We start from the raw sequence: 18,798 nt of genomic DNA on the forward strand, positions 1-18,798 counted from the left end.
GATTCTTAAAATTAGAAATATCCTAAACAACTCCCAAGTGAAGCATAAATCCTCTCAAAAGGGTGCTCCGATAGTGTTCATGCGCCTTGCACTTGACCGGCTCCAACGACAGAGAATTCATTGCTTACCACGACAGTCTCCTTCGTGAGACGCTCTCTATACTGAGTTGGAATTTGCTTCTTCTGTTTCTTGTTCTTTTCTCTGGAGCCAAATAGCAAATTTAATCCTTGCTCTACAAGAGAGCCCATCAAACATTTAAAGAGAATTAATATGTTACTTTAAAAATCTCATGTAGACCAAGTACCTTGTTTATTTAACTCTTCCCCAAATCATAGAATATCCTATCGAAAGAAGTCTATTAGACAATATATAACAACTCCTGAACAATGAGAGCGTCTCCAGAAAGTTCATCAAAAGCATCGGGCTTGTGTTCTGCCACCAAGCCGCTGTCTGCTACACTTTGGATTGTCTCCTTCCCTCAAAAGGTATGCGAAATCTAAGCCCCAGCCCCTGACAACTAGCGCCTCGGAATGTGGCCTTATTTGGAAACAGAGTTGTGTATGTAATCAGCTAAGTTAGGGTGAGATCATATAGGAGCAGGCTGGGCTCCTAACTCAACGAGACTGAGGCCCTCGTGAGAAGACAGCCATGTGAAGACACCAGAGACAAGACAGGAGGAAGAGTAAGAACATCATGAGATGTTCTTAGCAGAGACCGAGCTGAGGCAGCGAGCCAAAGAGAACCAAAGATCGCCCACAAACCACCAGGAGGCAGGGAGGGGCAGGGAGGGGCAGGTTTCAGAGGCAGCGTGGCTCTGCCAGCACTCTCACTTTGGACTTCCAGCCTCTAGAACTTGGACTTTCTTTCCGGAAGGAACCCACGGGATCATTCCGTGTAGTAACCAGCAAGGCAAGGGAAACCATGGAGTTCTTCCATCTAAGTATCGCCAGTCCTAAACTGAAGCCAATTTCAAACAGTCTGTGAACTAGCATGCATGCGGTCAAACACATGCTGTAGGGGATAAAGCTCGTAATCCACATATTTAGGTGTACAAATGTAACTTCCTTATCTGTCCATAACTTGATTTTTAAACAGTAGCTTTGCTGAGATATAATTTTTATGGCATTAAATTTACTTTTAGTTTTTTTTAGTTTTTTTTTTTAATCATTTTCACAAAGTTGTGCAACCATCACCATTAATTTTAGACTTTCCTCACTGCCCCCCAAAACTCCATATCCAATAACAGTCACTCCCCATTACCTCTTTACCCCAGCCCCTGGCAACCACTAATCTGCTTTCTGTTTCCATTGATTTGACTATTTGGGACATTTTATATAAATGTAATTGTGTAATAAGTGGTCTTTTGTGACTGGCTTCTTTCACTTAGTGTAATGTTTTCAAGGCTCATTCATGTAACATCTCGTTTGTTTATTTATTGTTAAGTAATATTCCATTGTATGGATATACTGTGCTTTGTTCATCCACATCAGTTGATGGACATTGAATTGCTTCCACCTTTTGGCTACCATGAACGATGCTGCTATGAACATTTGTGCACAGGTTTTTGTGTGTACATGGTTTTCATTTCTCTCGGGTGTGTGCTTAGGAATGGAATTTCTGGGTCATGTGATAAATCTGTTTAGCATCCTGAGGAGTGATAAGCTCTTTTCCACAGCAGATGCACCATTTTACATTCTCACCAGCAAAGTACAAGGGTTCCAACTGCTCCTTATTCTAACCAACCCTTGTTACAGATGTCTTATTTTAGCCATCCTCGTGGATGTGAAGTGGCATCTCATTGTGGTTTTGATTTGCATTTCTCTAATAATGTTGGATACTTTTTCATGTATTTATTGGCCATTTATTTGTATATTTTCTTTGGAGAAATGTCCATTCAAAGTCTTTGTCCATTTAAAAAACAGACTTTAGGCCCGGCCGGGTGTGGCTCAGCGGTTAAGCGTCGACCTAGGATCCAGGCGATCAGGGTTCGATTCCCGGTCAGGGCACATGCCCGGGTTTCGGGCTGCAGCTGATCAGTGACTCTCTCATCATTGATGTTTCTCTCTCTCTCTCTCTCTCTCTCTCTCTCTCTCTCCTTTCCTCTCTCTGAAATCAATAAAGATATATTTAAAAAAAAATAGACTTTATTTTTAGAGCAGCTTTAGGTTCACAAAAAAATTCAGTAGACAGTCCACAGAATTCGTGTACACTCCTTCTCCTCGCACAAACACAGACTTTCCCACTAACATCATCCTACACCAGAGTGGCACTTCTGTTACAGTCAATGAACCCACACACCTCATTATCACCCAAAGTCCACAGCTTACATTAGGGTTTGTTCTTGTTGTTTTACAGACTGTGGGTCTTTACAAATGTATAATGACATATATGTCTCATTATAGTGTCATACAGAATAGCTGCACTGCCCTTAAAATTTTTTGGTGCTCTATTGCCCCCTCCCTCCCTCCCCCTCCTGAACCCCTGGCAAACACTGATAGTACATTCTCAATAGTTTTTGCTTTTCCAGGATGTTGTATAGTTGGGATCATACATTATGCAGCCTTTTCAGAGTGGCTTCTTTCACTTAGTAATATGCATTTAAGGTTCTCCATGTTTTTTCATGACTTGATAGATCAAGCGCTGAATAGCATTCCATTGCCTGGGTGTAATTCATCCAATCGCTTTCTGAAGGAGGACGTCTTGGTTGCTGCCCCAATTTTGGCAATTATGAATAGAGCTGCCATAAACGTTTGCGGGTTTTTGTGTGGGCATAGGTTTTTAACTCCTTTGGGTAAGTAATAAGGAGCATGATTACTGGATCACATAGTAAGAGTATATTTAGTTTTGTAAGAAACTACCAACGGCCTTCCAGAGTGGCTGTACCAGTTTGCATTACCACCACCAATGAAAGGGAGCCTTTGCATATTTGTTAATCGGGCAATTTACCTTTTTATTGTTACGTTTAAGAGTTTTAAAAAGGTATATTCTGGATACAAGTCCTTTATCATTCTGACTGCTGGGCCTCCTCAAGTTTCCTAAACCTTGATACCATATCTGCATTTCTCTTGGCATCTGAGGGAAGCTTTCTCCTGTTCCAGATGCTATGCCACAGTCATGAGTTGGAGGAGCCTGTGATACTCTTCCAGGACCATATACAAAGATACCTACAGTTCTTTGTGTTCTGTGGCTCCACTTTTTTGGAAGGTGGGAAAAACTGGCTCTTAAATTAGCATGCTCTTTATAATCTTTTGATTAAGTCATAAATTTAGTGCCTTAAGTCATTCAGGTTCTTGAAGTTTAATACTCAGAAACCAGTCTTTAAAGGTCAAAGTCTTTTCTCCAACAATTGTCTCTGCCATTGGCTTAAAAATCTGTTTTATAATTTAAAAGCAAGAATTTGACTCCTTTGCTACTTGCTTCTTTGATGCTTCCAGTTGAGTTTGAATGGGAGCTGGTAATAGGATATAAGGATAAAATATTACAAGATATTATGTTGCTATATAGGAGGGGTATCCAAAAGCTCAGTCTAAACAGGTACAGACTGCACAGGTAACGAAGCTCAGTGACAGAAAGGGAGCCAAGTGTCATTCTGAAAAATGAATAGCAACTTTGCCTATCTTTCTAAATTACACTTCCAAAATTCCCAGAAAATGACAGTTTCTCAACTTAATATCAATGAAATGTGGCCACGGTGGGTCCCACTTTAATAACAGACATTTCCATGGCTACCAGGCAGGTGGTGTGGTGGGGACAGGGAAAATTATTTTAAAAAGTGATTTGCTGGGCAGGCAAATCTGTTGGTGCTCTCTTCGTTGTTCCTGACTGCATATAGTTGGAAGTTCAAACTTTTTAACCAGCATATGAAGGCCTTCAACATTTTGGGCCAGTCCTTTCTCACCCTCCTGTCTTCATCTGATGGAAACACTTTCACTCTTGTTTCTGTCATATTTTACTATGATCTGTAAATTCATGGACAAGAGAAGGTATCCTCTTAAACATTTGGATTTTTACAAAGAAAATTTACAAAACTGATTATTTTAAATATAAATTAATGACTCAAATTCTCCAGGTTTCCAGGCTAATTAGAATAAACCAGTCATTTTCCCTGCACCTGGGCAAAAATGCTTCGAATATCTATCAATTGGATTTGCAGGATGAAATCTAAGTTTCTCTCTTTCACTGTCATCTAAATTTTAAAAAAAATCAATATTCTATATAGACTTATTAAGCATTCAAAGTGGATCTGAATAAAGAGGGGAGGTTTTGAGCGATTCGTGAAGTTTTCAGAAACTCAAAAACCAATAACCACTGTCGATCAGTAACCTTTCCACCCCTTACTTACAGTATGCAGCGGTAAAGAATAGGAGAGGATTAAAAAGGGTTACATTTCAAAACGAAAGTATAAATATTAAAATGAAAAAGCCATCGAAACTGACGATGTAGATGACACTGGGAAAGAACGAATCCGGGCAGAGCAAGGAACCTGCGGAACCCTGCGGAACCCTGCGGAACCGCGTCGGGGACCCGGCCCGCTCCGCCGACTCCGGGACGGTCCACCTCCAGGAACAATTTCATTGGAGCTCCTCTGCCCACTAGCCGGCCGGCAGACCCTCTTCCGCATGCGCACGACGTGCCAACCCCGCTTGGCATTTCTCCTTGCCGGTCCCACCCCCGAATTCCAAGTTCCGATTGGTTCGTTTCACGGGACCGCCCCTTCGGCCGAGCCAATGTGGAAGCTGCCTTGGTGCTCCGCCCTCTCCTCGGGCAGCGTGCGGCGGCGCAGCTCGCGGGTCGCGGCGGCGGACGGGGATGGCTGCTGTGGCGGCGGCCGCGGGCCGGCTGTTGAGGCTCCGTGCGGCCAGGGCCGAGGGACACTGGCGTCGGCTGGGCGGCGCGGGGCGGGTGCGGGGCTTCCTGCTGCCCGCCTCGGCCGGCGGGGATGCGGCCCCGAGGCGACAGGTGGCTCACTTCACTTTCCTGCCGGACCCGGAGCCCCAGGAGTACGGTGAGCTAGGGGCTGCTCGGTGCGCTCCGCTGCACCCCGGGCACCCTCCGCGCCCTGTCTCTGGAGCCTCGCCCCGCCTTAGGGTCCGACTGTGCTTTCCTCCTGGCTTCTGTTTGGTGACTGTTTAAACTCCCCTCTGCACCATCGACGTGGGTGACAGGACACCCAGAAGTCGGCTAGGGCCCGAGGGTGCGCAGGTGGTGCGGAGGGGACGCCTCCCGCCCGCTCGCCGGCCTCCCTTCCCCAGCCCTGGCCTTAGGTGGTGCCCCAGCTTGCCCGGGGCTGGACCCCGAACTGTAGGCCGCGGTGTTTAAAAGAAAGATTTTTCTTGTTCCTTTTCTCCTTTGGCACATTAGAGAAGACGGAGGAAGTAATGGAACTGATTTTTCCCAAGGTCACAGAATAGATTCTTTGTAGAGATGGGAAAGAATCCGGGCTTCGTGCTGAGCTTGTGCGGGCGAGGCTGCGGCTTAGCCAAGGAGGGGTAATCTGGGGAAGCCGTCTAGTACCTGGGGCACGCCTCACCGGGTGACAGTTACCTGACTCACACGATCTCTTCTGCAAGTTTCATGTAATTTTCAAATGTCCAGTATCGGTTATCAGAACATCGGCAACAGAGAAAGCGGTTACTTTTTCTTTGTCTAAAAACTTCTCTCCTGCTAGAGCTGAAGTGTGTCTTTACTTGTGAATAATGAAGAATGAACATTTATTGAGGGCTTGCCCCCGGGTCAGGCACTGTGCTGAGAAGTTTATGTTCATTATCTCATTTGATGCTTAGGACAACCCAAAAGAGGTCGGTAATGTTTTAATTCCCATTTTTCAGTTAGGTTAATTGAGGTCTTGAGATAGTTTGTCCAAGGTTACACAGAGAAGATAGTGGAATTAAAATTTCCTGTAATTGTAGTTTTAATACAAATACAATCTGCGTTAATCAAAAGCACCTCCCCTATTGTATAGTTTTTATAACCTTCTTTAGAAGACATGTCCTGTGGAGTAGAAACACTATAATTGAACGGTTAAAATCTTGGCTCTAGAATCAGATTGTCCTAGGTTCTGTCTTGGCCCTGCTACCATCACTTATCCTCTGTAAGTCTCAATTTCTTCATAAGTAAGGAGTTAATAATAATACTTACTTCAGAGGGTTTTTTTATGAGGACCAAATAGAGATAATGTATATGGTATACTTAACAGTCTCTCACTACACTCAGCAATAAATGGAAACTTTAAATGATTACCATTATGCTTTAGTTATTACAGTTTTGCAGTGTTATAAGTAATGCAGATAGAAACATTTCATGCGTCTTTTTTTTTGTTTTTTTTTTTAATAAATCTTCACCCGAGGGTATTTTTTTCCCATTGCTTTTCAGAGAGAGTGGAAGGGAGAGAGAGAAACATGAATGTGAAAGAGACACATCGATTGGTTGCCTCCCTCAAGAGGCCTCACCAGGGCCGGGGATCGAGCCTGCAATTGAGGTACACTGTCCTTCGCCCGAATGGAACCCTTCAGTCCGTAGGCCGATGCTCTAACCACTGAGCAAAACTGGCTAAGGCTCATGTGTCTTTTGTGATCTGAGATTATTTCTTTAGAATGAAGTCCCAGGGATGATATTTCTGACTTGAAGAAATGGACACTTTAATGGATTGTAATGCTAGCTCAGATTTCCATTTTATACTCCCATCTGTGTGTACAAAAGCGGGATTATTGGGTGTCATGCTAAAATCACAGGTGTTCCATGACTTTGTGATTTATATTAAAAAATACATATTTAATCTTTGTTCCATTTCTGGCACAGAGCTCCTAAAACCCTTGAAATTTACTGATGGGAGCAATAAAAGTGTCTTGTTATGTTAATTTTAATTTTGCAAAGCCCCTAAGTCACTTATGGATGGGGGCTGGTCACTGGAGAAACCTACCTTGTAATTAGAGAGTGGGAACTCTTACTCCTACCTACCTGACCTCTGGGGAGGGAGAGGGACTGGAGATAGAATGAATTGTCAGAGGCCCATGATTTAATCAATTATGCTTTTGTAATGAAGCCTCCATAAACAACCCAAAGGACAGAGTTCAGAGAGCTTCAGGTTGGTGAACAGGTGGAGATTTGGGGAGAGTGGTGTGCTCAGGGAGAATGGAAGCTCCTTTTCCCTTCCTTATACCTTTCTTTATACACCTCTTCCATCTGGCTGTTCCTGAGTTCTATCCTTTTATAATAAACCAGCAATCTAGTAAGTAAACTGTTTCTCTGAGTTATGTGAGCTGCTTTAATAAATTAATTGAACCCAAGAAGGGGGTTATTTGAACCTCTGATCTTTAGCAGGGTCAGTCAGAAGCACAGGTGACAATCTGGACGTGCCATTGGCATCTGAATTGTCGAGTGGAGCAGGCTTCATTTTTAAGTAGTTTGGCTCAGTGTGGCTCCAAGAGGCTGTGCTCCTAAGTACTCTGCTCTGCTGTGTTTTGCATTTTCTTGCACATGCTTCCGTTTCTCCACCTAATACTTGGCTCCCTCTTAACCCTAGCTCAAACCTTGCTTTCTGCAAATATGCTGCTTCTTTTACGTCTCATTTGAGCAGAGTGCTAGCCTTCTCTCTCTTTTTTTTTTTAATATATTTTTATTGATTTCATAGAGAGGAAAGGAGAGGGAGAGAGAGAAACATCAATGATGAGAGAGTCATGGATCGGCTGCCTCCTGCACGCCCCTGACTGGGGATCGAGCCCGCAACCTAGGCATGTGCCCTGACCGGGAATCGAACCCCGATCGCCTGGATCCTAGGTTGACGCTCAACCGCTGAGCCACGCCCGGCCGGGCTAGCCTTCTCTTTCATTGTAATTTACCCGCCTTCAAGTTTCTTCTCTATTCACTTTTATGCGGGAACTTGATTCATAGTTTTCTCATCCCATTTTTGCCATCATTGTGGAAGATTATAGAACTTTAGAGGCAATATTGAAAAGAAGCTAAGAGTTGGGGTTCTTGAGTTGGACATGCTGAAGTCTGAGCCCCACTTTACAACTTAGCATTGTGACATCACCCAAGTTTATTAGTCTTCATAAGCTTTCTTCTCCTCATCTGTACTGCCTCAGATGTTGCTGTGAGGACTCAGTGAGATAATCCATGTAATTACCAGTGCCTGGCACCTGCCAGTCTCCCTAATTAGGGGAAATGGAAGGTAACCAGCATGGAGTAGATGCTTCATAAATATTGAACATTTGATAGTAATCGCCTCACTGAATTCTCACAGTAGCTCTGTACATTAGATATTATCTTTGTGTCATAGAGGAGGAAGCTGAATGCCAGTGGTTAAGTACCTTTCCCAAAGTCACACAGTATTAATGGCATCACAGACTCCAGGCCAGGTCTGCCTCCTGCCAGTGTGTTTGCTCCCTTCCTCACCCGGCGTTGCTCTCCAGGAACAGCACACCTGGGCCTCTTGCTGCCTCTGATTTCAGGCATTGTGTGTATGTGTAGGCTTGTGTATTTTTTTTATTCATTCATTCTACACACTTTAATTTTCTCCTGGACACCAAAGTCTATGCTAGGTGCTTAGGGATATGGAAATGAGCCTGTCTAGTAGAGGAGATGGACAAAAAGTAGCAAACAAATGCCTACTTATATCATTCCCAGTCATGATACATGAAATGTTCAGGTGCTAGGAAAAAGAATAAGAGAGACCTGGTAGGCCCCCAAGAAGAGGTAACAGTTTAACCAAGCTCTAAGCTATCAGAAAGGCTTATTCAAGGAGGTGTGGAGGGGGTGCCAGGCAGAGGGATCAACATGGGAAAAGGTCCAGAGGTGGAGGGGAACTTGGTTTGGTAGAACTGAGAAAAGACTTGAGTGGTGAACCTTGGGACAAGGGTGCAAAATGGGACTATTGAGGTGGGCAGTGATGAGATCAAGAAGGGCCTTGTGGACATGGTGAGAAATGGGCTTCTTTCGGGTACAGTCAGAGGCTTTGAAGGGTTTTGAGCAGAGGAGTAATATGACCTGCATTGCTTTTTAGGACTCTCATTATAGCAGCTTTTTCATGAATGATTTGGAGGGATGAAAAAGTACAAGTGAGAAAGCAGTACTGTGGACTGAATATTTGTGCCCCCGCCTTCATGTGTTGAAGCCCTGATCCCCTATGTGATGGTATTTGGAGATAGGGACACTAGGATGTAATTAAGTAATGAGGGTGGAGCCTTCATAAATGGGATTAGAGCCCTTATAAGAAGAGAGTTTATCTCTTTCTCCAACACGTGAGGATACAGCAAGAAGATGGCCTTCTGCAAACCAGGAAGAAGACCCTCACCAGGAACTCACCTTGGTCTGGACTTCCCAACCTCCATAACTGTGAGAAATAAATTTCTGTTGTTTAAGCCACCCAGTCTATGGTATTTTGTTATAGTATCTGGAGCTAACTAAGACAGGCTGTTAGGAGGTGGTTTTTAAGAACAGAAAAGAGATGGTGGGTTTTGGAAATAGAACACTGTAGTGCCACATTTCAAGCTATGTTTTGGAAGTAATTTATTTGGAAGTAGGATTTGATGGATTGGATGCCAGTAAGGAATAAGAGGAAGACATTCAAGGATACCTCCTCAGTTTCTGGCTCGGGCACCTGGGGAGATAGTGCTGTTTTCTAAAATGGGGAAAGTAGCATTGTGGCCATAGATATTAAGAGTTCAGTTTTGTGCTTGTTGAGTTAAAAAAGTCCAAGACACCTAAGCGGAAAACTGCTGACTGTTGGATATGTTGATGTAAGAACATCCAAGCCTGTAGATAATTTTTAATAAAAATTTATTTGATCCAAACAGGATACACCTGGAAACAAGATCTCTATAGACTGAGATAAATGCTTTGGAGAATAACAGTTTGCAGTTGCTTTTATGCATTTGAGATTAAAGAGGGAACTAAGGAAGGTTACATAAAGGTGGAGAAAACAAGATGATGATGGAAATTACAGGAGAGTTAAGACTGTGTGCTCTCTTTTGTGCTTTATAACAGCGATTTTCAACCTTTTTCATCTCATGGAACACACAAACTAATTATTAAAATTCTGTGGTGCACCAAAAATACATTATATTTTTTGCTTATCTGACAAATAATAGGTATAATTTTGATTAATTCACACCAGACAGCTATTGTCATTTTTTAAATTTCACCATGTAAGGGAAAAGAGGTCAGTGCCCCTGACTAAACAGTCAGCTATTGAATGTTTTAAAAGTTCTTGAGGAACACCAGTTGAAAATTGCTGCTTTAGAAGGAGGGGTTTGAAAGGGTAGTATTAGAAGGAGGGGGCTGAAAGGGCATTTCAAAGGTGTGTGAACCTAGGTGCAAAGAAGCAATGGACAGGACTTGCTTAAGGCAAAGATAAGCCTTTTAGTAAAGAAGTTGTAATGCCTGGGGTGTGACTACCCACCATGACCTGTCCAGTTAGGAATTTATGATCAGATTACCCTGTGAGGTTACTTTCCACAGAACCCCTTTTATTTGTCCACAGATATTAAGGTCAAGAGCTCAGAGGAGAGGTCTGGATTGTAGATATCCATTTGGGAGCCACAAGCACGTAGATGGGTTTAAAAACCATTTCGAGATTGAGTAGAGGAGGAGCCAGCAAAAGGAGGGAAGCATCATCGATTGTCATACCATGACTGAAGTTACCAGGTGTCCTGAGAGGGGCAACCTAGGGACCCTGGTCACAGTCTCTTCCACTTGAAGGGTTTCTTAGGGCCTCCCCATTTGGTTACCCCCTTGCCCTTCCTCCCCCCAGCCCTAGTACTATTTACTGTCTTCCTTTTCCTGGATATGCAATATACACTGGCACCTTAAAAAGGCATTTGTGTTTATAGATTCTTCATTTACATTTTAATACTAAATATTCTGTCCCTGATATTTGGACTCTCTGAAATTTACTACACGGGGTAGAGATTGCAACACCCCTTAATAAAGCTTAGACTAGGGTAGAGGTACATACCGGGCACATAGAAAGGGATTCCTGGAGAGTAGGGTATCTGGAGAGGTGAAAGGTTTTGTTGGGGGAAAATTTCACAGTGTGGTTAGTGGCAGTTTACACCACTGAAATAGTCCTTCATCATGCTTCCACAGGCATATACTGATGGTCACGTATGTGGTAGGTGCTATGCTAAATGCTGAGCTTTCTAAGGAATAGGATGAGGCAGTGTTGCAATACACAGGTCTCCAGCAGGGACCAGGCAGCTCAAAAGAGGTGCAGTGCTGCGCATTGGCAGAACCTTCGCTTTTCTGAAAGTAGAACCTAATTTTCCATATCATAGCTGTGTATTTATGTTTGTTCAGGGTCTAACTGCAAATACACTTCCTGTTGACATGCCCTGCTGTTGACCTTATTTATTTCTGGAGACTGCTCCTTGGGACCCGTTTGCCCCTTTTTTCTCAAGTGGCCTGGCTCTGTGGAAGGCTTCTCTCCCCCTTTAACACTACTGCCTACTGAAGAGTTATTCAGAATAACTGAATACTCCATCAGACTGTTATTGCAGTCCTCCCCCTCTCCTGCAGTCTCTTTGAATTGTGACTTTGGTATATTTTTTTCCTACTCCATTCCTTTCTCTTTAAGTGGTTGATTAACAATTTGCATATATTTATTTGTCTAGTCATTCATTCAACAAATATTTACTGAGCACCTCCTACGTCCATCCAACACTGAGCATATAGCTCCAATCAAAGGAAATAAGAATCCCTGCCCTCTTAGAGCTTACTGTGTCCCTCCACTCTGCCCACATGCCACTTTATCTTTGCAGCAGTGATGATCGCTATTCATGATGCTGTGAATAACTTTTTTAGTGGTGTTCATAGACCACCTTTTTTCTTTTTCTTTTTGAAGGTATTACCAGTGGCACAGTTTTGGTTAGATGTGCTATAGGTGTGCTTTTCTTATCATGAGGGAACACAGGCATATTTTAGCAATCGTCTTCTGTGTAACCTACAGGAGAATAAGTAGTTATAAGGAAATTAAATATTTAAAATGATCTTACCTGTGAATAACTTGTGATTTCTTCTTGACCCACTGACAAAGCATGCTACAACTTTAAAAAGAACTGAAAGTAGATGTTGCTCTATTAAAAATTGCCATTTAAGAACATGTTGATGGTTGCCAGATGGGAAGGGGGTTGGAGAGGTTGGGTGGAAAAGGTGAAGGGGTTAAGCAGTTCAAATTGGTAGTTTCAAAATAGTCATGTAGATGTAACATAAGATAGGGAATATAGTCAATAATATTGTAATAACTATATATGGTGCCGGGTAGGTACTAGAAATATTGGGCTGATTACTTAAGTTATGTAAATGTCTAATCTGGGTTGCGTACCTGAAACTAATATAATATTGTACATCAACTATAATTGAAAAATAAACTATTTCAAAATTTAAAAATGTCTGTCCTGTCTGGGTAGCTGAGTTGGTTAGAGTGTCATCCTGATACTCCAAGGTTGTTGCGGGTTCAATCCTTGGTCAGGGAACATATAAGAATCAACCACTGAATGCATAAGTTAGTGGAACAACAAGTTGCTGTTTCTCTCTCAGAAAATAAAAAAATTCAAAAAATTCTTATTTAATATTTTTAAAGCATCTAGTAGAATAGCAGTTAACCCCAAACCCTAGAAATTTGAATTTATTTGAAAAAAGTATTCAGGAGTGAAAGTTTATGTGCTCACATGGAAATATAACCTTTAAGTAGCCTTGTAAATTATTTCCATACAAGATGAGCAAATTCTTTGTGGTTATCAAGCAGTACTTTCCAAATTTACATGGTATGATTTTTATTATTCAAGTATTTGCTTTCTTCCAACTGGAAATCTGCTGAGCAGCAATTTGATAAGATATCTTGGAAACATTCAGTATTAATTTTAGTGGTCATCAGACTAGAAATAAATAACAGCTTAGATGTTTGGGCATTTTTCATCTTCCTAGGTTCTTAGCTATGAAAATCCTAATTGACAAAAATATTACTTTAGGAAATGTATGAAATAGGAGAAAGAGTGGGCATGTCATGGTGGTTGGGAAAAAATTTTACCCTAAGCCATTATCATCTGATCCTGGGCCCTAATAAACACTTTAAAGAGTTTTTATAGGCTAGAGAAGGATTTAAGGAAAGTATCTATTAAATACATCCTTAGCCTGAAGAAAAATAAATTATGAAGTGACCATGGACAGGCAGTGTAATTGTGTTTCCTTTGACACAGTTGATATAACAATATTTTCTTTAAAATATTCCTATTATCCCTACCAGGAATAAGAGTAGAAATAGGCCTTTTTTTCTGGGCAGGAGGACAACAGGGCAGATTTGATTGGGCACTGCCAAGACCTGAAGTCTTGGCATTTAGCAGTGTTGACAGGGTTAGAGAGACATCTAAGGCCAGAGCAGACAGAGAAACAGTAGGCCATGTGTCAGTACATAATGGAAGATTCAAGATATCATAGGTCAGAACCTGCCATGGAGTCTTGGAAAGAAGATGGGTTTCCAGGAAAGAAAAATGAGTGACCAGTGTCTCATGGCCAGAGGGCTGAAGGCAATAGCAGTATCTGCTGTGTCCCACCCTGGGATTAGACCTTGGATTTTGGAACACACCAGCTACTGAGGAGCACAAAGGTTAGGTGGGGCATTGGTCGGGGTAGGCAGCAGGTGTTGAAGGGACTTGACATCAGCATGACTATATGTTAAATGAAGACTGGGCCTGTGGATCAGAGAAGATTCAGGCAGAAGCCTTTCTCTGCTCTGAATAGTGGTTTTCGAGAGGAGTGGACCCAAAGTTCTAGGATGATTGTGGGCACTGGGCAGCATCAAGGCTTAAATCATAGCTCTGAAGTCATATTTTTGAATTTCAACATTTGGAACTTCATCAAATAAAGCTTAATACCTTTTAGAATAATGCCCAGGTTGAGATGAAGGACATGGACAAAGTCCAGAATCTAATAATAAATAGGTAATATTTATTCAGCACTTGCTGTGTCAGGCATTATTCTAAGTGCTTTACATGTACTAATCCATTTAACCCATTTAGGGAGATGGAGGTTGGCTTGCAGAGTTTCTGACTGGAGTAGTAAGATGATAGGAAAATCCAAGTCTCATGTATTTAGGCATGGGATTCCTGTATTCTCCAAACACCAGCAGTGCTGAGTACTAAAGTTTATTGTTAGCCTTCCTCATTGTTTTATGGTCCATGACCATTTGCTTTCATTGGCATATTTAACACATGCCACTGTGGTCACATGCATTCCTATGGCTTGTGTTCCTAACACCCCTTAGGGTATCTTCCTAGTCCACTCTCACTCTGGCTGGTAACCTTTCCTGACTTTGCGTAGCCTTTATTTATTTTCTACACATATTTGGCAACTTGATTTTATTCCTTCTTCCTTTTTTATACCTGTTTTTTAATTGTTTAATATGTGTAAAATTTGCCTGTTCAACAACCTTCTTGAAATCTGCTGCTTTTATGTCTTCCATAGAGCCATCATCACTGTAAATAATCCAATAAATTCATGTAATGTGTTCTCTATATTCCTTTCTACCTTGATTTTAATCAAGTTATAATCAACTGTTAAATGAATTATTTTTATATATTTTACTATGTATAAAATGTGACTTAAATTTTTTATTTTTACAGGACAAACTCAGAAAATGAACCTTTTCCAGGCAATAACAAGTGCCTTGGATAACTCATTGGCCAAAGATCCTACTGCAGGTAAGCTTCCTTTGTGCTTGCTTGTGGTCGCTGTGTTACTTTCGAATTGAAGATTTGGAAATGTTGGAAGTATTAGAAAAATTGGAAATATTTGTCTGGAGTTCAGTGGTTAATATATATACCTGACATTTATAAAAGACCTGACCAAATGGTTAAGGTTCAATAATCCATTTATGGTATTAACACATTTTTAATCCGCTCATTATCAGTTAGTTCTAAATGACCTCTAACATCATCAAATTAACTTTCTCCCATAGTATGTATGGTCCTGATATTATATAAACATCTTCTGGATTAATACCTACTGTGTACTCCTGTTTCTCTAGCATATAGAAAAAATGGAAAATACCACTTTGTTCAGCTATCAATTTATAAAATCAAGATTTTATTCTGTGCTTTCCTTTAGGTTATATTGTCATTCAACTTGTAAGATTTTTTTGGGGAATAACTTTATGAGTGACTTAGTCTGTATCTTATCAAGTTAAATTATTAACATAAAAAGAGTTGTTCTTCTGCTGTATGTTTTCTAAATTTGATTGGCTGAACTTCATACCTTGGACTTCCACTTGAGAATCCCTGGTTTTAAGATCAAGTAAAAAACAGGTTATTTTTTAGGAGGAAGTGAGAGCTAGGCCTTTGGACCTTGCTTTGTTTTGAATGCTATCCGAGAACGATTGATCTAGATGAATAGAGATAGGCAAGTTATTTTCCTGAAGTCCACAAAGCTGTTTAGGTGCATTCATGTGACTAGAATTTAGCACTATGCCTTCCCATTATTTTATTTTCCTTGCTTTACTACAAGCTTCTCTCAATTTACACCTGTAATATCTCTTTCTTGCACACTATGCCTCACTGTACTTGCCTCCTTTCCGTTTCACACAGTCTAAGTCACTTTCCTATTTGTGTCTGTTCTCTCAGCTTGGAATGCTTTGCCTTCCGCTCTTCTGATCCCTGACTCTCATTGTATAATATACCATGTATAAAAACACCAATGGCCAGGGACTCAGGAGCCTGGAGTGTGAGTCATAGTTCTACCTCTTGCTTTCTGACTTGGCAAGTTACTTTACTACTTATATGGATGGCCTCAATTTCTTCATTGTAAAATAAGATGAGATTTTAGAATAGTGGTTTTTTCTTAACTGGAGCTATTTTAATCCCCCTTCCTCTTCTTACATGTAATAATGCCTAGAGAGACTTTTGGCTGTTACAACTGTGTGTGTGTAGGAGGGCAACTATCATCCACTGGGTGGAGATGAGAAATATGACATGCTGCTGTATGTCTATAATTCACAGGATGGGCTGCTACAACAAAAGAATTATCCAGTCCAAAATGTTCATAATGTTGCCCTGCCAGGCGTGGCTCAGCGGTTGAGCGTTGACCTAGGATCCGGGCGATCGGGGTTCTATTCCCGGTCAGGGCACATGCCTGGGTTGTGGGCTCGAGCAACGACTCTCTCATCATTGATGCTTCCATCTCTCTCTCTCTCCCTCTCCTTTCCTCTTTCTGAAATCAATAAAGATATATTTAAAAAAACACACAAAATGTTCATAATGTCAAAATTCAGAAACTTTGATTTAGATCTATAGTCCATTTCTCTTTTCTCATTTAAAATGTAAACATTTAAATTACTTATTTCTCATTGTTACTATAATGTAGGGATTATTAAATAAAATGTGTTCTTTAAACATTGTTTTTCAGTAATATTTGGTGAAGATGTTGCCTTTGGTGGAGTCTTTAGATGTACCGTTGGCTTGCGAGACAAATATGGTAAGTTAATATTTTTATATATGAACAGTATTCATGTAGTACTTTTACTTAAAGATCTTGAGAATACAAAATATACCTGTTATATTATTGCCATATCCTTATTGTATGAATGGGCTTCTTTTCATTTCCACAGCCACTCACAGAATCCTTTGGCCTAGATTTCTCCAAATGTGCTCTAACTATAGGATCCCATTGACCTAGTTCATATTACACATATTATAGATTTCAAAATAATCTTCATTAAATGTATTGTTTATCATGTCATTCCTGGACATTTACCATGTCCAGGAATCTTTGCTGTTAATGCTACCTGCCTTAGACAATTTCGTTCCATTGCCTCTAAGTTTAAGAATCTGCCCTATTGGACTCTGTTAATAGATCTCATCTTTTATTACCTGCATTGGTCAGGGCTCTTCAGAAAATAGAAGCATTAGGCTATATCTTTATCTTTGTGTGTGTATGTATATATAGGGTGTCCCCCCAAAAATATATACACACAATGTCTGTAGATTCTGTTATTTTGAAAATGAAATGCATTTTAATAAATTCTGCCTTTATAATTACTCAAAGTGTGTGTAAAGTTTTTTGGGACACCCTGTATATGTGTGTATATATCTATATCTATCTAGAAAGAGAATAAGAGAGATGCATATGGTAAGGCACTGGCTCATGTTGCAGGAGCTGGCAAGTCTGAAATCTATAGGGCAAACCAGCAAGCTGGAAACCGGGGCACAGTTTCTATATTGTAGTCTGGAGGCTGAATTTCTTCTGTGGGAAACCTCAGTCTTTTCTCCTAAGGCCTTCATGTGGTTGGATGAAGCCCAGCCACATTATGAAGGGTAATCCTCTCTACTTAAAGTGTACTGATTTAAATGTTAATCACTTCTAAAAAATGCCTTCACAGCAATATCTAGACTGGCATTTGATTAAACAACTGGGCACCATTGCCTCACCAAGCGGATCCATGAAATGAACCATTGCATTACCTTTCTACATTTTTTATCCTGGCTGATGGGTATTTTTTGCCTGGCATGTGATCAATTCATGCCTCTTGCATTCACTCATTGTATTTGACTCAGGCTATCAGAAAGCACTGTCGCCCTTCTCATCCTTTCCACTCCCGACTTTTTATGTAGGGAATGTTTCACCCCCCTACTGTGAGGAATGCTTTGCGGTACTTTTGACCATTTATTACTTCTCTCAGTTTTATCTAATCTGGCAAAGCAGTTAAGGTTAGCGGGGAGTTGACATCTGTTCTTCTTACCTTTCACACTGCCCTGTAATGCTCCAGCGGGCTAGCAGAGTAATTGTTCCTTCTTGTTCCATTCTTCTCTGAAGAAACCGTGGCATGGTCCATCTCGCTTACCAGTTGTTCTTCTCTCTTCTCTTTAATAACAGGTTGATTTCCTGGGTCCTGTCACCCACTTTGCTTAGTTGTCTATTTCTAACAGCTGTTTAGAGTTTGAGCTAGTTGGGCCAGTCTCAACTATCTCAAACTATTTCAATTAATTCCAGCTAATTTAGATTCCTATAAACTTTAGATCTTAAAAAAATATAAAAGCCTTTATACACTTGATTTCAAAAGTTATGCATATGCATTATCTATATCTGATGTAGCTACATTGCTGAGCAATCTCTAGCCTTCACTGTTTCACCCTCCTGAGCAGGTGTGGGGTAGCAGCCATATGCTTGTTTAAGCTGGTGAGTTCTGTTGGCTTCCTGCCCAGGTTCTCTTCCTTGGTGCTCTTCTCACTGTATCCATTCTGTCTGGGGTGTTTCATCCATGTCACCTTCAGCTCACATACTAGCGACTTTGAATTTCTATCTCCAGAGCTTCAGATCTGTATATTCAGTTCTGTATATAACTGCACATCTCCACCTCAATGTTCTAGTCACTTCCAACTCAGCATTTCCAAACTCATATTTTCAAATTCATCTGAATTCATTATATCCACCCAGCAAACCCATGCCTCCCAGTACATTTTCTATCTCAGTCAGTCTACCACCATTCATTGAGTTACCTCAGCCAGAAACCAGGAGATCCTAGTCTCTTCCTTTTTTCTCATTCCCCACATCCAGTCATGTCCTACCTACAGTTTTATTTTCATAGTTTTGTCTGGAATATGGCCTGGTTTTTCTGTTTTCACTGCCCTGGAATTGCACTTTAGATTCTGTATCATTTCTGCTTGGACAGTTTCATCACTATTCTTAGTAATTACCCTCCCACCAATCCATTCTTGCCAGTGTGATCATTTGGAAACACACATTTCTTGGTGGGATATATGAAAGACTTTGCAATCTGCCCTCTGCCTACCTACCTGGCCTTATTCACTTTAT

General features: G+C 41.1%; 1 protein-coding gene across 1 annotated transcript in view; it reads left to right on the forward strand.

Moving 5' to 3' along the window:
• Positions 1 to 4,757: 4,757 nt before the first annotated feature.
• The window catches only part of BCKDHB (branched chain keto acid dehydrogenase E1 subunit beta), a 163,125-nt gene continuing 149,084 nt past the window's right edge, over positions 4,758 to 18,798 (forward strand). Inside the window, exons 1-3 of the mRNA XM_081140032.1 lie at positions 4,758 to 5,005; positions 14,616 to 14,693; positions 16,393 to 16,461. Coding sequence (XP_080996158.1) covers positions 4,810 to 5,005; positions 14,616 to 14,693; positions 16,393 to 16,461 — 343 coding nt within the window. The 5' untranslated portion in view covers positions 4,758 to 4,809. The remainder of the gene's footprint in view (positions 5,006 to 14,615; positions 14,694 to 16,392; positions 16,462 to 18,798) is intronic.

Source organism: Miniopterus schreibersii (genome assembly GCF_964146895.1).
Source record: "Miniopterus schreibersii genome assembly, chromosome: 6".
Classification (NCBI taxonomy): domain Eukaryota; kingdom Metazoa; phylum Chordata; class Mammalia; order Chiroptera; family Miniopteridae; genus Miniopterus; species Miniopterus schreibersii.